This window comes from Dysidea avara, chromosome 7 (assembly GCF_963678975.1).
Source record: "Dysidea avara chromosome 7, odDysAvar1.4, whole genome shotgun sequence".
Lineage (NCBI taxonomy): Eukaryota > Metazoa > Porifera > Demospongiae > Dictyoceratida > Dysideidae > Dysidea > Dysidea avara.
This window is the reverse complement of record NC_089278.1, coordinates 27,339,753-27,361,445: the sequence shown is the minus strand read 5'-3', so window position 1 is coordinate 27,361,445 and position 21,693 is coordinate 27,339,753. Positions and strand designations below refer to the sequence as shown.

Below are 21,693 nucleotides of genomic sequence, written 5' to 3'. Positions count from 1 at the left end.
GGAAAAAGTACTGAGCTCACTAAAGGCCTAGATAGGTAAGCTTGCTAGTAGAGTGGTTACTCTGTGCAAAGTGGTAGCTTCGTGATGGGGGCATATCCGTATTCGAAAACATATGGAAATAATCGGTGAATATGCTATAGCACTAGTTCTCACCTTAGCCCAATGTTTTTCAATTGGTAGGATGGCGAGGATAACAAAACACTCTCTGTCTGAGTGGTTTTCATGGCAAAATCCAAGTCGTGCATCCTAATCACATGAGTATTAATCGATCCCCACAATCGATTTTGCCCTCAATGTCTATATAATCACTACCCAGTTGTAGCCTGGGCTAAATTTCGTATATACGAAATGTAGCCCGGGCGGCTCCTTTGATCTGAAGTGTGAAAGTGTTACATGTTAATTTAATTTTAATACCATTTCTAGTGCTGAGCGATAGTAAAAATTTTACTATCACGATAGTTACTCATTAAATATCGCGATAGTGAATACTATCCCGATAGTTTATGAAACACTTTACTCTTAACAAAGTCTTAGTTGTATAGCTATGATTTGTAGTCATATAGAAAGTTATTTTGCATGCACAGGACATTTGTTAATTAACTTTGTGGGCGGATGATGAATATGGACTTTGGGAAAGCTTTTACATGCCACTCCTTTATAAGAAAGCTGGTATTACCAACTGTAAAACCGTATAGAAGGGTTGTTAATACCATTTTAATGCAGATCTGAGCTTATCATAACTATCACGATAGTGATATCCCTACTATTGCGATAACGATAGTGATTTACTATCGCGATATATCGCACTATCGATACTATTGCTCAGCCCTAACCATTTCTCTATAAATATAAAGTGTGTAGAATTTCTGATAGCAATAAATAGTTAAGACGGCCAAACTCAAATTATTTATTGCTATCAGAGAATCTATGCACTTTATAATTTCTAGTGAATTGATAACATGCACAAAGAAGGATACAAAAATTACAGCATGTTTGTCAATACTGACTTTATCATTTGCATATCTGATTTATATTATGACATCCATATTTTGCACATGGTTGCACTCTGGTATCACTACCTTTGTTGCAAAATATACCAGTTAACTCTACTTTACTTGGGCATGCTGTTTTTTTTTTTCCTTTTGTAACAGCTGTACTGTGTTTTGCATCAGTTATATTTGCTCTTCAACATGTTGCATGCTATCACATGTGATAGTTACCTACTACCCACAATCAGTAGCTAATGATGTTGGATGCACTGAATCTGAATGCAGCTTGTACGCAGCTGACTATGAGTATCAGAAAAATTCAATAGGTAGACATGCTATGCATTTTAGAATAACATATTGTATGTATGACTCTCCACATCTGAAGGTTGACTCATGGCTGCTGATGTAGGGTTGACCATGGGTATGATCCTGCATGGGAAAAGCAACTGCTCTTTTTTAAAACTTCTAATTTGGAACTAGCAATTTTTCTTTTAAAAATATTCTGTGGGTGGTAGGGGAGGTAAGTGGTACAAGGACTAGGTGTACCTTATACACATGGCTAACTGCATGAAAGCTATAGTAGAGTGAGTGAATAGAACTTAAATATTTATAGGGTATATAAAGAAAGAAAATGAATGCTGTCTACTAACTCTACTTATACACATACGTATATAGGCACTTCTAGTGCAGTGAAACACCTTAATAATAAAATTGTCTTTCTAGTACACAAGTTCAGCAATCTCCATACCATAACATCACAAAAGGAATATTTAAGTGAAGACATTATTTCTGGTAGGTTTCCAAGAAACATTCATCGGTATTTATGTATCACTGCTAGGCCTAAGATGTGCTTGGATGAAACATCAAGTCTCTCAATGAATATTTCCCAGCTCGCTGACCGGTGAGCCACCAGTACTTGGTTGGGTAAAATGTCAATTAAATTTCCCAATAAACAAGCACATTTAAAACTATAACAGTGTGTTTTTAGAGCGATCTCTAGAGATAATTTTAAAGTCTGTACATCACATTTGCAAAATTTATCCTGACTACAAATTCCTGGTGTCTTTAGAAATTCTACACTGTTTTATAACACACACATCACAAATGAAAGGTACAGGTACATTGAAACCTCACTTACTAGCTACCTCTTTAATGAGATCACCTAAGGCACCTACTATGTCCCAAACATGGTTAAAGTGTACTTTGTGACCTCATTGCTATGGTCACCATCTCATTACTAAGACCAATGTTAGTCCCATAAGTGTCACCATTAAGGAGGTTTCAAATTGCAATAAATTATGTACATTTATAGTTACCTCCAAAATGTAATTGCCAGCATAGTTAGAATAAGAGAAAATATCGAAATGCCACAACCAATGTAGCTGATAAAAGAGAGGGCTTTGCTCTATTGTACAATACAAATATATGTAAAAGAAAACTGTTAACATTCTTACCTGTGTTTGTGCTCCTTGTACATCAACCATGACGGCAAAACTGGTCAAATGTGTTGACTGGCACATTGTAACATTTGATGAATCATTTCTTTCGATTGTTAGACCTCTATCTGACCAAGTGCCACTGGAGTGAAAAATAAACAAATACCACACACACTTCATATACTGTTATGTATGCATGTACCTCTCTTCTTGCCAAAACACACATAATAGTCGCTTGTCCTACATGTAGGAAAAACAAACAAAAAGTGTGACATAGTAAGTTAAAAGTTTGATAAGGTACATAGTAGTCCCATACGTACCTCTGATATATCAAAGTCTAACTGAAGGTTACTGTCCTCTGGAAGGCTTGTGTCATTAGGATTACTAGAACTAGTAGTAAGCTGTACAACAAGCACTGCAGATGAAAGATTGAACTGCCCATTCCTGTATACGCTTGTAAAAACTGTTATAACGTGTCAAAACATTGTTTACCCATCAAAGTTGTTAGGAAGGAAGAAAGGATCACTCAAGTATGTATTTGTGACTGGTCCAGGATATTTTCCTAAATAAAAACACTCTGAAACATTATTGATAAAACGTAACGTATTTACTCAATGCTTCAGAAGGAACTGTGGATGAAGCCGAAACATTTCCCACACTACTTCCCTCATTTGGAAAACTGATATTTGCACCACTGTCTAAGTCTGTTTCAGATAGCACCTGAGCATCAATAACTACAGAGTAGATCTTGAGATCAACAACAGCTGCTGCATTAACAAAACTGTTACACTAACCAACATTGTTCGTGACTATAGTAATGCTGGCTGATTGATTGCCTTCTGCTTTGAGAGTGCTTCCAATCACTTCAGACAATCTTGCTGTATTACGGAGAGCTTTTGCTCCTACACTATTTTGTGGTTCTGGTTCATCTTCTCCAGAGTCCTTTTTAAAGGTAACTTTAAACTTAACAATAATCCAGCACATATTTTGTACTGATAAATAAACTAACATTACTTGTAGTAATGATGGAGTATGTCTTATACATTTTAATTGTGATAAAAATTTATAATAGATACTACAAGTATTAGGGATGCAACAATATTACAATATATCGATATTTTCTACCACAATACAATACAATATTGTCATTGCTGTATTGCAATATACAGCAGGGCTGTGGTTTGTGGATAATTACCCAGCATCAAAGGCACCAGAAAGTAATAATTGATGATTTATTGGTGTCCAGAAGCTATACTGAACATATAGCACAGTAGTACTAGCCTAGCTACTCGTAAATGCATTGCTCTTGACCTGTGGGTATACTGTCTGCTGTACCTCAGCATACAGATGTGGGTTATTTAAACAATTGCAACATTCACTTTACCACATTTCAACATCGTATTCAAATATTACAATACAACAATATATTGCAATATTTTGAAAACAATATGCAATATGGAGTTTACCATATTGTTGCATCACTAACAAGTATACTTGTTGGCTTTGTGGGGTAAAGACATACCATATTCTCCAGTGTGCCAAAAGCAACCATGTTACTCGGATCAATGATGTTGCTAGTTGCATCCACTAAATTCTACAGAAGATTAATGTGTATTTAAAATCATTAAGTTAAACAAGAAGTATAAACTAGCACATGATTAAATTAATTGTATTTTGTACCATCCAATGATTAAAATATCACCAAAGTACATCATGTATACAAATTACCTCTATAAGTAGCTTTATTATACCTACCAAACTGAAGATCATTGTATTAGCAGTCAAAATTTCTTTTAATGGATATTGGTGGCAGAAATAATGTAATTTATTGCAACGCAATAAATTGAAGTTAACATGCCTTGGTGTGGGCGTAGAATGAATACAGTGCAAATCTACGTACCATACCATAGTAAATGAAGCCAGCATCCTTTAGTGATAAACTAGCCTTTCGAGTAAAGTAATTAAATCCAGCAACACAGAATCCTTGAATTGACTGTAAGGTCCATTAGAGAGGCATTGTATATTAGCAGTGCTAGCACCACAAACTGAAATCAACACTTGTTTCAGGTAAAAGTTGAACCAATCTTGTAGGATACATGAAACGTAATGACGTCATAATGATTCATTGTAATAAACTGGTTTGACAGGTTTGAGATCACGAGATCATGCCATAGTGCATGGCGTGTTGGCGGATAGAAAAACCTTTTCCCTCCCTCCCACCCAAAACCATGCATTAAGTATATGTGCCAGTGCATATGGTGTTGTATGCGCTTGTACGGTTGTCCACATAATGTATGTATATATATATATAAAACAATAATTAAAAATTGAACCTTTGTATGCATAACTTGGTTACATTGCTTACTTGGTTGTTGTGCATCCAATTACTGATATTGAACTTAGATACACATATATAGTTAAACGGCAACTGAGGACCAAGTGCAGGTGGATGAAGTGCTAATAATCTGTGCATGGCCAAACCAAACCAATTACGCTAAATTTAACCTATATGATTATTCATTGGTTGCTGCTATCACGTTGTGTTGCTATGCATATATGATGCGTTGCTGCAATCTTGTACTAATTGGAAGACATATTTGCTTCGTGGTCAACTGTAAATCCAGTTATGCCATATCCACAATGCTTGTCTGCGTGGCTTGTGCAAAAGTTATTACACCCTACTCCAACAATTTCCTCAGTTGCCCTTTCCCCAAAGTACTTGTGTATAGATATCTGTATGAATGTTATTTGTGTTTTGTGTTGTTATGTATATTTATGGCAATGGTGCAATGTTATGTGGTAGATATTTGCATGAGTGTTTGTTTGTTTGGTGTTGTTGCGTACACGTTATGGCTTTGTGGAAAATGTTATTGTGGTTAGAACTAGGAAAAAATAGGCAATAGAGCTAGGTGCGGTGGATGGGTGGTGTGAAAAGCTAGGAAAACATTATATAGTGGTATCTATTTTGTATGCACACATACTAAATACATGGTAAATGGTGATTGCACCCCCGGGGGTGTGCACTGCTCCAGTATACCGAGTGCACACTGCCCCGAGGTGTTTCCACACCAATCAGCATGTTAACTAACTATTTTCTTGATTTTTTTGTGTATTTAACAATGTGCAAAACAATATTTTAAACTGGGAGTGAACGATATTTAGTGTTTACATACCTCTAAGGTATTCTGATCAACTTCTATTGCTTCAGAAACACTGCAACAATTAGAATATACTACACTAAAACATAAACTATCAAAACACATGAATGTGCTGGTGGAGAACTATAGTAAGCCATTCATATTAGCAAAAATACTGTGTGGTACAGCTATTACAGATATCCTCTGCATACAGGTGATAGAAGCCCTTTACTTACACACTGTATCACAATGTTATACACACAAAGTTTGTACCTTATCAATGAGTCAATGGTACCAAGAGTATTTGCTAGATCATTGGGTAAAATTGTCTCTTCATTATCAGTAAGAGAGGCTAATTCTTCAGTTATAGCTTCTACAACTTCAGGCTCTACCATGATTGTAAGATCTGCATTTTCTGAATTTAATGCATTTTTAAGTATTTCATCAAGTCGTTCTGCTTCTTCCATAATTCTGGTAATTTCTACTGTAGAGCAATTATTCACATCTGGTTCTTGCCATTCAGCTGGATCACCATCACATTTTCTTGAAGCAAGCCCTAATTCATAATAGAAAATCAAAGAATCTATTTGATAAATTTTATAGTAAGTACAAGATGTTCAGCATAACAGATTTCTTTTAGCAGCAATTACTTGATTTACTTACTGTGGTACTAATAGCTAGTTAATATTAAATTAACACAGTGGGATAACAATTATTCTAATTTGAGTTTATTGAACTATTCAAAAATACAAAATTGCTGTTCTATAAATTTAATTAATATGTTATATGAGAATATCCGTATGCTCTACTAGAGTAATAGAACCGGGCTTTGTTTGTCCAAACAAAATTTATTTTTACTCCACTGTACTTATTACTGAACACACGAACATACTTGCAAAGTATTATGAATAATTATGTTTACTTAATATGCTGATTGCTGTGATGTACCCCAAACAGCATTGGTGAGGACACCATTTATTCAGGACTCTAATAAAAAAATTAGAAATATATTTCAATAGGAATCATATAAAAAGAGCAGTGAAATAAAGGAGATTACTTCAGTTATATATATGTGACCATCTCAGCAGAACCCGACTTGTTTGTACATCTTCCAAAAATTTTTTTCCTCAGCAAATAATTTGCAGTGTCCAAGGAATGCATCACCACAGTTTCAGCCTTCTGTAGTGAGTAGTTTTGTAATTATAATGCTAGGCAGTAGGAAGAGCAAAATAATCAATTTGTACAGCTACTATACTAAACTACAGGCACTTACATTTGCAGCCATAACTTTCATTTGCATTAGTCTACTTGTTCACCATGGATTAGCACATTATTCAAGTTATAGTGTTAGCCCTGTAGTCACTTACGCATATGGGTATGAAGGTGATTTAGTTGAAGAAATGACGACGATCTTGCTTATTTTACTGCATCATAAACAAACACACGTGACACACACACCGTTGGGGCTACAGAAACAAAACAAAGATGTTCGCACTCTCCATGACCAGGCAAATAAGATGGTGTATAGTTTTAATCGATTTGAGTTTTCCTTCTCCAAGTAATGGCCTGAAAAAAACTTGCATATTTTTCTTTGTAGCATGTGTAATTTTACGATTTAAAAATAATTGATTTTCTTAATATGCATGCTTATGTGAACAAGTTGGGTTTTGCTGAGATGGTCAAATATAGAGACTGAAGTAGGGATAAATGTCCACTAGTACAGCTGCAACTCCCTTGATTCATTGCATGCCTTTTATTTCTATGATCCCTATATACTCAAGTATAAATTTCTAATAGTTTACAACCAGTGAACCAATGCATACTGCATCAAAGGAAAGAATGGTGCTGGCCAGGCATATTATAATTAATAGTTATATCATGGCCACTCAGAATTTGCCTGATATATATTCCCATGCCTTCGGGCTTGGGCATATATATCAGGCAAATCCCGAGTGGCCAGGATATAAGTAAATATACCACTCAGGTCTGCTCACCTAATAAAACAAACTTGCATTCATCACATTACTTTATACAGACATTTGTAAACATTGATTGTGGGTTTAAATTGTGGGAACAAAAAAGAAGTGATTGTGGGTTTCACTGGTTGTAGTGATACCATTTATAATCAACTTGAATAAGCACTTCATGGATGCCTCAAGTAACCTAAGGTGCTAAAATAGATACTTAGGAGAATGTCTGAGCCATCTTGTCATATGGTTGAAATGTGCTGTGTAGAAAAATGATCCCCACATTGAAAAAATCATTATTTAGTGATGCCTAGTAACTATGCAATGTCGGCCAACTCAATTATTTCTTCTTCAAGGGTATGCTTAACCTACATGCTAAACTCAAACCCACAAGCGGATTAACATAAAGAATCAAAGGGAATTGATGTTTCGTAACTGCCTCAGCATCAAAAGCAGTTTTGGTCAGAGCTACATCATGATATTGCCCTAACCAACAGGGCAATATCACAATATCACCCTGTGTGGTCAGGGCCCTAACCACATGAAATATAGCCTCATAGTTTCATTTGATCTGAGGAGTCAAAGTGGCATATAATCACTTAACCTTGCCAATTACTAGAAAGCGATATGTTCAGCCTGTTACCTAGCATTACAGATGCAAAACACAAGGAGATGGACCCCTACAATCAATCCAGTCACAACAGAAATCTCAGACAATTCCCATTAAAAATATAGGAAAGTCATCATGCGGTACTTCTGCAAATCGACACCTTGCGTTATTAGCAAAGATAATGTGACACAAAGGAGAACACAGGTAAATCCATGAAACGTGCATTGTATGTACTGCAGTATGTCAAAAGGCACCTGTTGTGCTGAAGCAACATCGAACAGTGAAAAAATCAAGCATGTAGTCTTAGCCATTATTGAGTTACACTTGTTAGAACTTTTGGGCTTGGTTATACCTAACCAATACTGCCAAGATATCATGAAGGAATTGTGAGGCTGATTTTAGGGTGATAATTTTGTCTAGAAAAGCCCAAACCTTCAATATACAGTGTTATCATACCATATAAGATACAAACAAAGAACAGCATGAGTAGTACCTCTGCAATCAATTCAGTCACTACAAACATTACAGACAATTCTCTTGACAGCCAGCTGCACTGAAGCTACTTTGCATTACACTAGTGTTGTTTTAGTATGGAAAATGTTTAGTTTTGATTAGTTTTTAAAGTTCAAAATATTTTAGTTTTAGTTAGAATTAGTTTACAAAAAGTAAATATGCTGAACTAAAAGTATTTTAGCTTAAAACAACACTAGAATCAATACCAACATGGTAGTGGAGAAAGAAATAGGACACAAAAGAGGACAAATGTAAATGCTACATTTGGAGAAAAGGTATACCTCAGGCTGAAGTGATGTCGAACAGTGAAGAAATATTATAGTATGTAGTATTAGCTATGGTCAAGTTATGTTTGGCTGAAGGTATCAGTTAGTTAAGTCAGTCAGTAAAAATTCAGTTAAATAGGAATTTTAAATTCCATAGAAACTTGTTGGAAGGGTTTGGGATCACTCTGAAGGCATTTTTGAGCTTGGTCATGCCTAACTAATACTGTCAAGCTGCTATGAAGAAAAGGTGAGGCTGATGTTTGAGTGATATTTTCGTGGAAGAAAGCCCAAACCTTTAGGAACTCCACTATATACAGTACTATGTACCATACTGTATGATATGGAGTATAGTTGCTTAGTTATATACACCACTCTTCCATTGCACCTAAATCTATCATTGCCAACTTTACCCTAATGCTAAGTTCATAACATTTTCCCAAAGCCAGTAAGTGTACATAACAACTAATAAGTATACACTACATTATGTTAACAGATGTGATTATAATTTATGTAGAGAAAATGAATTTTGATGAATAATGGGCAACTGGGAAATCATAGGACAGGCTATATAAATTCCTCTACAAGGAGGGTAGGTAAATATTACTTTCGTGATTTGATGTAGTCTGGCAAAGCAAGTAATAATAGCAAACTGCTATGAAGTCATATCAAACTGCAGCAGTCAATCAAACAGTGAAAATTTCAAACTTCTATGCTTAACAAGTGTATATAGTTTAAAGCTTAGTAACTAGCATCACACTTGCCCAAGTTCTTCCAGTTTTTGTACGGCTAGACAATGCAACCTTTAATGGTATGGTACATCACATGACCTGAAATTTATCAAACTAATTTACAAAGTGCGCAATGCTTGATTAGCAATCTGACATCATTGTGCTTTCAGTGTAGTTCACAATACGCTCATTTCCTATACCCATACCAAGCACAATGGCGGATCCAGGATGGGGAATTTGGGGCAAATTCCCCCCCCCCCCTCCTCCACTACCCTTTCCTTTTAGGAAGAATAGCTAGCTATAGCTATCACTTCGATGATGCCAGTTAGGCCAATGTCAGTTTATTACTCAAGAAATGAATTAGTTTTTAGCTTAAAAGGCAGACATATAACCTCTCTTTACTGCAAAAACTGTCACCCAGCACCTTCATGTATATTAAGCGCCTCTAGAAATAATTATCATGTGACATATGTTTTAGACTTCATAACCTTCTGCAATGGTCTAAATGACACAGTGAAACACTGCTGAGAGGTGATTATTTGCTACTATGTGTATATCAACTACAACAGAAAGCAGCTAGTAGTTGATTCCCCTTTTTAATGGTGTGAATCTGAACTTTTCTATGCCCCTCCCCTTTGCCAGCTCCTGAATCCGCCCCTGAAGCATCTTAACTTCAATAAATAAATTACACATTGTATCAAGACAATCCATAACTACATACCAAGTGATTCAGCTCCACCTGGACATTTTTGTATGACTTCTTCCCCCCTTTCTGCAGTAGGCCATCTAATGTCCCACTGTGTATCATTCTCTGGATAGCACCCAGTAAAGGTATCTATTGATAGGATCAAAATGTGAATAATTATCATACAATATATATTGAGTTAGTTAATTTAAGCAATAAATAAGTACTAACCTTCGTCAATGACTGGTGGATTGCAAATTAATTCATTTTGAGTTCCATCAGGAAACACACTGTAATCATCGACACATATATCCTGAGGAAATGTAATAGTAACATACAATTACAGCACAGATAGACAGTTTGGTCCAATTGACAATTGCATTTATGGACAAAGTAAATCAGGACTGAGACTGGGTTGGGTCATCCAGATAAACTGGTCATGTTTGTGCAGGTAAACCGGTATTGAAAATATCCAGGTCTGACCTGGATTATGTATTGCATCACATGCGTTGTCTAAAAAGTCTTGTGTGACTGTGACGATTGGAAGTGTAATCCTCAAAAATGGATGTGAGTGTATTCTATGGAAGGAGTGGTTCTAATCAAGCTATGCGACTGCTCTATTAGAGTATTTCGATTGTGCAGTGCTTGAGCACACAGTATATAGCAATGATCAATCATTGGGGTAGCATTAATACAGCAAGAAAAATGCTACAAGTCATCCAGTTGGCCATCTGTGTGTATGAGAGTACATGCAGATGAATAAAGCTTGCCCGCTTGGTTAAATTAATACATATGAAATGAAAGTTTTAGTACATGTCTTGACTTTAATAATTAATCCAGGTAGCATCCAAGGTCAGTAGGTCATTTGGATCAGTGATGGTGACCTGCAGTCTAACCCTGATGTATGCATGATAAAACTGGTGGAAAGCTAGTAATTAAAACTTATCATACTGTTTTTTTCTCTTTTCGTAAATTCATTTTAAATTGTGACCACAAACCTGCCTAGTTCACACAGCTTCCAAATTTTATTTTATCGTATCTACACATGGAATGGATCACCAAAGTTTTAGCTTATTGTTACGAATAGTTATTGATTTGTACAGCAACTATACTGAAGCCATAACTTCTGGCTGCATTAGTCTGCAGCATAGGAATTTGGTTCAAAATGTTTACCATGGATTGGAAAGTCAATGAAGGTATGGTTTTAGCCTTGCAGTCACATGTAGGAAGGTAGTTTTATTGAAGATATCAATCTTGTTTATGTCTACTGTAATGCATGTGACATGCATACCACTAGGACTACAAAAACTTTTCGAATTCTCCATGAGCAGGCAAATGAGATGGTTTATATGATTAAATGAGACCAGCTTCCCTGAGTAACGGCTTGATTAATTAAAACTTGCATATATAGTTTTTTGTAGCATGCATAATTTTACCAATATTTTTAAATTTCATTTTTCTCAAAATGTATGCTTGTGCAAACTAGGTGGGTTTTTACTATGATGGTCACAATTTGCAACCTTCTCTCATCAAATCTATTTAGTTAAGAAACTGTTTTCAGTGTCAAACAGAGGTTTGCAAAATGTAACATACATTACTATATGCACTGTCACAAGTACTATTGTATTGCAAAGAAGTAACTAACTAATTTCATACTTTTTCACATTTTAGTCCAGCACAGTTTAGCTGAACATCAGGAAATCCATCACCATCACTGTCTATACCACATGAACCATCTTTTCCAACGAAAGGAGACACACACTATACAAAATAATGTGTTGAAGCAATATAAGTGTATTTAGAACATTTGCATGAGCAAAAAAGGATTTTTTATATTTATTTTTTTCCACATGGGGTACTTTGAGATAATATGTTACTCTCTAGAGTTCCTATGGATATATACATATACATGAAAGTGACAATTGATGGTGCTGTAGGAGGTCAGTACAAGTGCTAAAGGCCTTACAGCATTTTGGCTTTACAGCACAAGTGCTGAAGGTCTGTAGGACACCTGGTCCAACAGACCTTCAGCACTTGTGCTGTAAAGCCTTAATAAATAAATTAACTAATGTTCATTTGGTTCCACATGGGGTACTTTGAGATAATAATTCACTCTCTAGCGTTCCTATGGATACATATACATGAAATCAACAAGGAGAAAACATCCTGACTGCCTGGCAGACTACTGTAAGCATTCGAGAGTTGATTGGATGGCTGCAGGTTTGAGGCTGCCCAGGTCCAGTCATGGATTTTTTCACCTTTCTCCACCTTTTCAAACATACTTTGTAACAACTTAATTTAAATGGGCTGTAGGACCAGGTGTTCTACAGACCTTCAGCACTTGTGCTGTAAAGTTTTAATAAATAATAAAAGGGTCAAAGAAGTTTGCAAACAACAGTACTCTTGAACTTTTTATCACCTGCATAGTGATGAGCACTCAACCATAGTTGTAATGCACTTTCCATTTTGCAGAAAAAACTGTCATTTCTTTGCTACAGTATTTAAACCAGGAGCACACCCACAGTTGGCCACAGGCCAGCTGTAGGTGCATGCCTGGCTCTTGGAATTGTTTTCCAAAAAGTGCGTATGTAATGTATGCATGCATGTACTATATATATGTGTGTGTGTGTGTGCGTGCGTGCGTGCGTGCGTGCGTGTGTGTGTGTGTGTGACACTTTCTCACCTCAGATCAAAGGAGCTGCCTGGGCTACATTTCGTATGTAGCCCAGTTAGTTTGGCTACATGCAAAATGTAGCTGGGCTACACCTGGGAAGTAATTATATAGTCATTGAGGCTGAAATTGATTGTGGGGTTCAATTAATACTCACATGATTAGGATGCACGACTTGGATTTTACCATGAAAACTATTCAGATGGAGAATGTTTTGTTATCCTAGCCATCCTACAAGTTGAAAAACGTTGGGATAAGGTGAGAACTAGTGCTATAGCTTATTCACTGATTGTTTCACACGTTTTCGAATACGAACATGCCCCCATCACGAAGCTACCACTTTGCACAAAGTAACCACTCTACAAGCAAGCTTACCTATCTAGGCTTTTAGTGAATTCCGTACTTTCTCCATAAACAATTCAATAGCACTGATTAAAACATTAAGCTTGAGTAACCATGATATCTCTAGGATATGTTGTTCATCGTAACAGAACGTAACCAGAACATACTAGCTGCTGACCCATAATAAAAAATTTTAGGTGTGCATATATAATACATCCAGTGGGTGCACTCATATTTGCTTGGGTGATTGATCACCCTGTATATATAGGCTATCAGCCTGATAAGTGTTACATATTAGCTGTAACATGAGGCATCCGGGCTTTGCCTGATATGTATGCCCTCTGCCCTTGGGCCTGTGGCCCTAGGACAGTCGGGTACACATATCAAGCAAAGCCCTCATGTCCATGTTACAACTATTACATGTACATACGTACATACATACCTGTTTGGACATACATACATACATACAGACATACATACATATCTCTACCATACATACATACTTGCTTGTCTGTCCACACCAGCACTTGTGAGGCAAAGAAACTTTATGTTAAAAGTAGCCAGTCTACAAACTTACAGGCAGGTAAGTTTTGCTCTGAAGTGTATACTTCAAAATACAGATAAAACTGGTTTCTGAAAATGTGGTGTGAATGGCTTTCCCATTAGGCTGAACAGGTGTTATAGTGACCAGTACAGACCTTTTAGCCTACCAGCAATTGCAGTTGAAATGGGACATATCCCTATCATATGTGAATGAAAAATTAATGAAAAGCTATACCAAGGCTTTGTCGAGTGAATTTTCAAAAAGAAATGCCATAAACAAACTATATAAAACAGTTAAGAAGATACTTCTTTGCGTTATTTGTGACTCAAAGCACTTTGCTTGAGTTATGGATTTGTTTGACTTATGCTTCCTTAGCAGTGAAAAGGTGGTAATTAATGAATTATGAAATAATTAATGAATTATGAAATTATATGGAAATACAATAAAATGCTGAACACATTTATTGGTAAAGAAATTGAATAGTTTATAGCAGGGGATAGTATTCTGTGAATGCTATCCCACTAGGGGCCTGTGAGAAGGCTGAAAGCCTGTGAATACTGGGAGTCAGAAACATGTGACTAAAACATGAAGAATACAGAAGAAATCTCAGACCCAGTGGTGACTTGATCCCCAGAATCATGCAGTCTAGGCATGGGCCAAAGGAGTCACAACAGCTGGTAACTGAAATCTTCTCTACATTCAGCCTGTACTTATACATCAACTTCTTGCAAGCAAATGGTTTTATTCTGTGAATGCTATCCCACTAGGGACCTGCTTAAAGCCTGTGAATGTAGTTAACTGCATGGGTGCCTGATTTTTAGTAAACTTGTTTGATAACAGCATATATATAGGTTTGGAAATACACGTTCGCCTTAGTCGTAAAATTCTAAATACTTTAACAGCCTATTTTTAAACTAAAAATTCAGAAATTTAGTCCGGCTTGTAACAATGCAAAAAAAATATATAAATGCAATGCAACATAATGATTATGCAAACATTTCCTGAACTTTTAGTACTTCAGACAAAAAGTAAGAAAACATTATAGAATGAATCATTTAGACAAACACATTATTTGAAAGCACTTAAAATATTGACTATCACGGCATCTAAACAACACATAATATAGGCTAGGTTTATTGCACTAGGTATACAGAGAGCTTCCCTCTACCCACTTCAAACATACATAGCATACAGCTTGTATTCTAGCAAACAATATATCATTAACACTGCATATCATGTACATCATTCCTACAAAAAGATGATTACCTCACATGTATCGGCAGTACAATTACAAGGTGATCGACTTGGTCCTTTACAAATTGTCCTTCTGTCAGATTCTGCTAGACAGCTGCAATTGGCTATGAAATACAGGCAGGATACATGTCACCAAAGCAAAATTATACCATGGATCACAAAAGTTATTGTTTTCCTGCCAAAACAGTGTCCTACTTCAATACTATTGCCTTGACTGCAGTAGAGATTAAATGTCCACTAGTACAGCTGTAGCTGTTAATGACCTCCATTCTTTTATTGCTTTTCATTATCCCTACAAATCCATATTTTACCAATTGATTGTTTACTATTTTGTAACAACAGAATTCATTACTGGTGAACCAGCGCATACCACAACAGAGGAAATAATTGATTCCCAATTATCATTACAGAAAAGTGACAAAGCCATTCGCTTTCAATTTCAGCTAGGTTGCACCCACAACATGGTGTTACAAATGAAGCCTCTACAATCAATCCACTCACTTCAGATGATTCTCATGATAGATAAAGTTATAATGCACTAGCTACACTATCAGCACCTACATGGTATAGTGGAAAATGAAACAGGAAACATAGGTAAGTCCAGATTGTGGCTACTGCATATACAAAAAGTCAATGAAGTGACATCAAACAGTAAAGAAATCAAGCCCATAGCCTTAACCATAGATGAGTTTTGCTTGGCTGAAGGCATTAGTCAGTCAGTTGGTCGGTCGGCCGGTTGGTTGGTTGGTCGGTCCGTCGGTCGGTCGGTCAGTTAGTCAGTCGGTTAGCAGAAAATTCAGTTAAATAAAAAATCATGGAAACTTGTTGGAAGTGTTTCAGGCTGGATTTGATTTCATGATTTACCTAACCAGCTGGATACTATTTGGCAGGAAAGCTCAAACTTTTATGATCTCTACTATTCAGTACTAATGCATATTGCAGTTTGGACTCCTGGAGTAGGTATACAGAAATTGCATTCTAACAGTATCACACTTACATCCAGGAATGTAGATATTAACTTCATAAGTTGAGTTCATAACAGTACTTGGTAAAGTTTGTGAAATGTCATTAATAACTGAAATATCATCACTTGTGTTGAACTTTATGGACACTCCAGTATTATCAGATAGTGTCAGAGGATAATACATAATTTTATAATTACTGAAAGAAATGTTGTTACTACTTTTAAACTGATCAGTTACCTATTAATCAAAACATAGCATGATATGACAACATACATTAAGAAAACTATTCCATAATACTTCCTTTAAAATTTTTAATGGATATTTACTCACATTTTCTGCTACAACTTCTGCAGCAGACTCAGAGACATTTACTTTAAAAGATACTATCACTATTGAAATAGCATCAGGTAGTGCAGTACAAGCACTGAAATCTATAGTGTCCCAGTTACCATCATGTTTACAAAATCTTTCAATGTTCACTCCAGGGCGAAGACTTGGATGTAATTCTGAGCACTTTAATGCTCTTACAGTATTTCGTCTTGTTGTAGGCCATCGTAAACCATTCGAATAATCTTCTAGACAAGCTAGAAAGTGATTAAAAAATCCATTATGCACAAGAGGTGTGTTTAATTAAAGTAAATGCATACAGAGGTAATAAGCTTACACACACACACACACACACACACACACACACACACACACACACACACACACACACACACACACACACACACACACACACACACACACACACACACACACACACACACACACACAAACACACACACACATCAGGGATGGATCCAGGGAATATCTATCTATATCTATCTATCTATCTATCTATCTATCTATCTATCTATCTATCTATCTATCTATCTATCTATCTATCTATCTATCTATCTATCTATCTATCTATCTATCTATCTATCTATCTATCTACATGTTTGTCTGTATGTACCCACATGAAGTAAAATAAGTAAACACTAAATAAAGCCTGTATTAAACTTCAGCATAGGAAAAGTGTAAGCTTTGCACCGGATGGTGTCTTTTTGCTGGTTTAAAATAAGGTGTAGTGACTCTCTATAAACTTTGTAAACTACCCTCCCTTTGGGTTTTCAGGTATTTAACAACAAAAGATGCCATAGTAGGTCTCTTAGGCTACCAGGAAAAGTGCATCTCTTTGACTTGATAATGCTACATACACGAACAAATCTCTCGGAGGCATTGTAGTGCAAATAAAAAACAGGGTAGGCGAACAACTGAGAAGATACTTCTGTGTGTAAATACATTGTATTTTATCTCTATTCTTGGAAATGACCTGAATCAACTGTTCCAACACCTCCAAGTGCTCCTAAAATCTTGTATGATTATAACAGCTTCTGTAATTGCATTTGAACTATAGATCCTTCTTCTAAGGCATAATAGTTAAACTTAACTATGCAAATAATATTGCTGAGAAATAATCATTCGCACACAGTACTTAGGTAGCTGATGGCTCAGAGTGGAACGCCCTTTTTGAAACCCTGGATCCTCTCCTGCACACAGACACACACAGAGACACAGACACAGACACACAGACACACAGACACACACAGACACACACACACACTCACTCACTCACTCACTCACTCACTCACTTGGTACAATATTGAGGGTTATCGTTTTTTCAACTCTTTCCGTTATGGCCACAGCACATGTATATGTACCATTGTCACTGGCATCAAGTTGAGGAATGGTCAGATAATGATTTAGTACTTGAGGCGTGAGCTGATGATATGCTGAATCAACTATTTCCCTATCACTGAATTTCCACTCTATGGCAATCTCTAGATTTGATGGTATGCATGACATGTTGATCCTGTCTCCTTCAAGTATTGTTATTCGACTAGATAGTACAGTCAGTTCAATTTCTTCCTCTGTAAGGTACATGCACACAAACGGCTATAATAATTCAGAAAAAAGTGATAGTATACTGAATGAAGTAATTAACTTGATGTAAGGCTAAAAATATATACTATTCAGCTTGAGAGTTGTTATACTAATATAGCCAAGCTGTAAAAAAGGGGTATTGGTAAAATCAGGAACGAGGAAATAGGAAACAGGAAATGGGTGGAAAGAAATGGAATTCCCTCACTGCAGAACACGTTTCATTTGTAATTGAAGGGGCGGTTTCCTTAAAATATTGGTGGCTGAAGTAGCAATGACTGCTCTATTAGAGTGTTTTGTAACTTCATTGTTAATAATTATTGTTATATCAAGACACATGGTAGTGTGTCATGTAGCCAAGAAAGCTGGTGACCACACCATGAGTATATTTACAGGAAGAAAGAAAACAGCTTTTTCATGCATGCATAGCTCCATGGCTCCTTCTCCAAAGCACACCGTTTTTGCATTATAGCTGTCCCCCAGGTAGGGTACGGTATACAGCAAATTTAATTAAATTTGCAATGGTCATTTGTGAGATTGAGCGTTCAAAGTTTCATTTTAATTTCTTTGTTTTTTTCTTCTTATGCGATACGGGTGCTATGGGGGCTTTGTATTCTTTTCGCACACTTTGATAAAATTGCTATAAAATGCAAACATGTACCTTGATTACCTCAATCTTTGGCAAAAATGAAGAGCATGTAATGGTGGATTAAAGTACCAAATTTGTTGTGAATCTGAGGAATACTCAAGGAGTTATGAGCATTATTCACATTAAAAAAAATCAAACTTCTGTCACGGCTACAGGGTAAACCGAGTATAGAAATAACTTGAAAATTGGTGTGTAGATGGGCTGATCATTGTAGCAGTGCCTTTTTATACTTTGAATAGCAATACAGTTACAGCGACAAAGTTATAAAGCAAAGCCAAGCAAATGTAAAACTGCGGGATCAAGGTACTCTAACGGAGCAGTCACCACAGGGTTAAAAAGGTGCACAAAAAATGTTGGAAAAAAACTTACCAGAGTTCGAACCAGGGACCTCCATACCTAACACCTCATCCTTAACCACTGAACCACTGCTACCTTGGCTGATCACCTCACTTAATTTCTGCTTTATAATGAAATTTTTAGTTGAAATCTGCTTATAATCAAACATTTGTAATTTCATAGATCTACCAATAGAAGTACTAGATTGCTCTAGAACATTCTATGTATGTTCTATTAGGAATCCTCAAAAAAATGTGAACTTTATTAGAGTATTATAATATTATCAAATATTGAATTAAATCATGCAATGAAATACATTTATAAGTTCTTCAATAATAATCATTGTATCTACATAGAAAAGGAGAAATGTGAGTAAAAACAAGCCTCAAAGTCAGCCATAGGCTGGTTTTGGAGCCTTATAAAGCACAAAAAGAAGTGAAATCCACACAAAAACAGCCAAGCTGTGAAAAAATGGTGCAGCCTTAAAAAATCCTGGGTGAAAGAAGTTGTGAAATCAAAGGTGGTGGCCAAGAAATGGCTGCAATGATGTTAATGCTAATAAATTTTAACAATGCACACAGCCATTATTAAAATTTATTAGCATTAACATCATTGCAGCCATTTCTTGGCCGCCATCTTTGATTCAACTACTTTTTTCACCCAGGCTTTTTAAGGTCGCACCATTTTTTTACAGCTTGGCTGATTTGTGTGGAGTTCATGCCTTTTACATTATTACATCAAATAATGATGGTTTTCTCCTACTACTAACAGAATAGTGATTGCATTATATTTTAGTTAAATTTTGATGGTAGATAATGCTGGCAGCATCAGTAGTTTGAGTGCTCTATTAGAGCATAATAAATGTACTGCCACTACAACATATCGAAAATAACACAAGCATTTACGGAATCACAAATTTGATAAGCAAGACCGCAACTATGCCAATTATGTATGCAGTCATTAATTGCACCAACCGACACAGCAAAAAAAGAAGACTGGGTTTTACCGTTTTCCCAATGCAAAGAAATATCCAGGACATCATAGACAATGGTAAGCGTTTGTATCTTGTAAGAATCCAAATGGCTCGCCTTGGAAACCAGGTACAGGAGACTGCATTTGCTCTGAGTACTTCATTTCTGGACGGAGATCTATGGTACCCTTGGATCCTGACTACATACCTTTGGTGTACCCACAGAAGAAGCTTAAGACAGATGACGAAGATTATGACACTGGTTCAAACAGAGATTCAAGTGCAGTGGCACGATTCCAGAGAGCTCAACATCACCATGAAAGGGCCTCAGAGCAGCGAAGGTTACAAGAGGAGAAAACAAAAGCGCAGCTGATACATTAACAACATATCCAGCAAGCTTTTGAGCATGACCATGGACTTCTACTAAAGTACACGAAAGACGCCAGGGTGGAAAGCCAAGGTATTTGTATACCATCCTCGAGTGTCCCTCCTGCGTAAGATACTATTCCAGTTGAAGTCGGTAAGTATCTTTCTATCTTTTAATGGTGGCACAGTGGCACACTGAGTCAGCGCTATCATTCATTTAACAATGTGTCTTGCCTGAAGATTTTGCCTTGTTATAAAGTCAGTATAGTGAAGTATCCCTGTAATGTCTTGGCAAATAAATAAAAAAATAACATTTTTTTGTGTAGAGTGCCAGACAGAGTCTCAGCAGGAATGGAAAACAATTGAGCGAATTGCAGCAAAGGATCTCTGTTTTGGAGGGGTCATTAAATGCTAGGGAGAATTGCAAGTGGAAATTCTTGTTGGAGATGATAAACTCACACAGCTGTACAGAGGCCTGCTTACGTATGATTCATTCAAGGCATTAGTAGAATATCTTGAACCCAAAGCAGTGGATATGATAGCTTGGAACAGTAGTCAAATCAAGGAACTAGATCTGAAGGGGAAACAAGGTGGATCACGTTGTTTTCATGGCATGTCTGTGGCTAATCAGCTTTTTTGTGTGCTATTACGTTTAAGGCTGGGTTTGAGTGTTGGTGATGTTTGTGTGAGATTCAAGATTAGTGAAGGAACATGTAGTGGTTTGTTTACAACTTGGATCTGTTTCCTACAAAGAAGCTCAGGTTGTTGTTCCCTTATCCTTTACGCAAACAAATAGATGATTGCATGTTAAGGAATTTTAAGAAATATTTCCCTAATACATGAATAATTATTGACTGCTATGAGATTGAATGCCAGCACCCCTCAAGTCTATAGAACTCCTCAATTACATATACTCTCAATATAAGAGCAGAAATATGTGGAAGACACTCATTGGTTGTAGGGTTAGTTAGTTTTGTTTCAGATTCTTGGAGAGGTAGAATATCTGACCATGAGATTATTGAGAAATCTGGGCTTATAGAGGGAGACAGGATTATGGCTGATCATAGTTTTGATCGAATCTGTGGCAAGCAAAGGAATTTTTGTGAATAATCCACCTCAGCTGGGCCCACAGAAACAGATGTGTGCATTGGATGTTGATAGACATGGAGAATAGCAAATTTTGTATTCACATAGAGAGATTAATATTATTTGGAAGAGGTCATCGTTACAATATTTTAAATGATAAGTTTCCAACAGTTATGAGTGGTTTAGTTAGTGACATTAATTATGTATGCATGTTTTTAACAAATTTGACAATCCATTGGTTGCATATTAATAT

General features: G+C 36.4%; 1 protein-coding gene across 3 annotated transcripts in view; it reads right to left on the bottom strand.

Annotated features, from left to right (window-relative positions):
* The window catches only part of LOC136262605 (hemicentin-1-like), a 129,557-nt gene that overhangs the window by 15,520 nt on the left and 92,344 nt on the right, over positions 1 to 21,693 (bottom strand). For 2 of the 3 annotated variants that reach the window (XM_066056992.1, XM_066056993.1), the window contains 17 exons: positions 17,745 to 18,023; positions 16,438 to 16,691; positions 16,140 to 16,344; positions 15,155 to 15,246; positions 11,988 to 12,092; positions 10,563 to 10,644; positions 10,368 to 10,481; positions 5,836 to 6,118; positions 5,599 to 5,638; positions 3,948 to 4,019; positions 3,220 to 3,367; positions 3,037 to 3,159; positions 2,918 to 2,987; positions 2,746 to 2,869; positions 2,628 to 2,665; positions 2,444 to 2,567; positions 2,306 to 2,394 (listed from right to left, as the gene is read on the bottom strand). In XM_066056992.1, coding sequence (XP_065913064.1) covers positions 2,306 to 2,394; positions 2,444 to 2,567; positions 2,628 to 2,665; positions 2,746 to 2,869; positions 2,918 to 2,987; positions 3,037 to 3,159; positions 3,220 to 3,367; positions 3,948 to 4,019; positions 5,599 to 5,638; positions 5,836 to 6,118; positions 10,368 to 10,481; positions 10,563 to 10,644; positions 11,988 to 12,092; positions 15,155 to 15,246; positions 16,140 to 16,344; positions 16,438 to 16,691; positions 17,745 to 18,023 — 2,242 coding nt within the window. Of the gene's footprint in view, positions 1 to 2,305; positions 2,395 to 2,443; positions 2,568 to 2,627; positions 2,666 to 2,745; positions 2,870 to 2,917; positions 2,988 to 3,036; positions 3,160 to 3,219; positions 3,382 to 3,947; positions 4,020 to 5,598; positions 5,639 to 5,835; positions 6,119 to 10,367; positions 10,482 to 10,562; positions 10,645 to 11,987; positions 12,093 to 15,154; positions 15,247 to 16,139; positions 16,345 to 16,437; positions 16,692 to 17,744; positions 18,024 to 21,693 lie in introns of those variants that run through there. The other variant, XR_010704246.1, reaches the window with a different exon arrangement.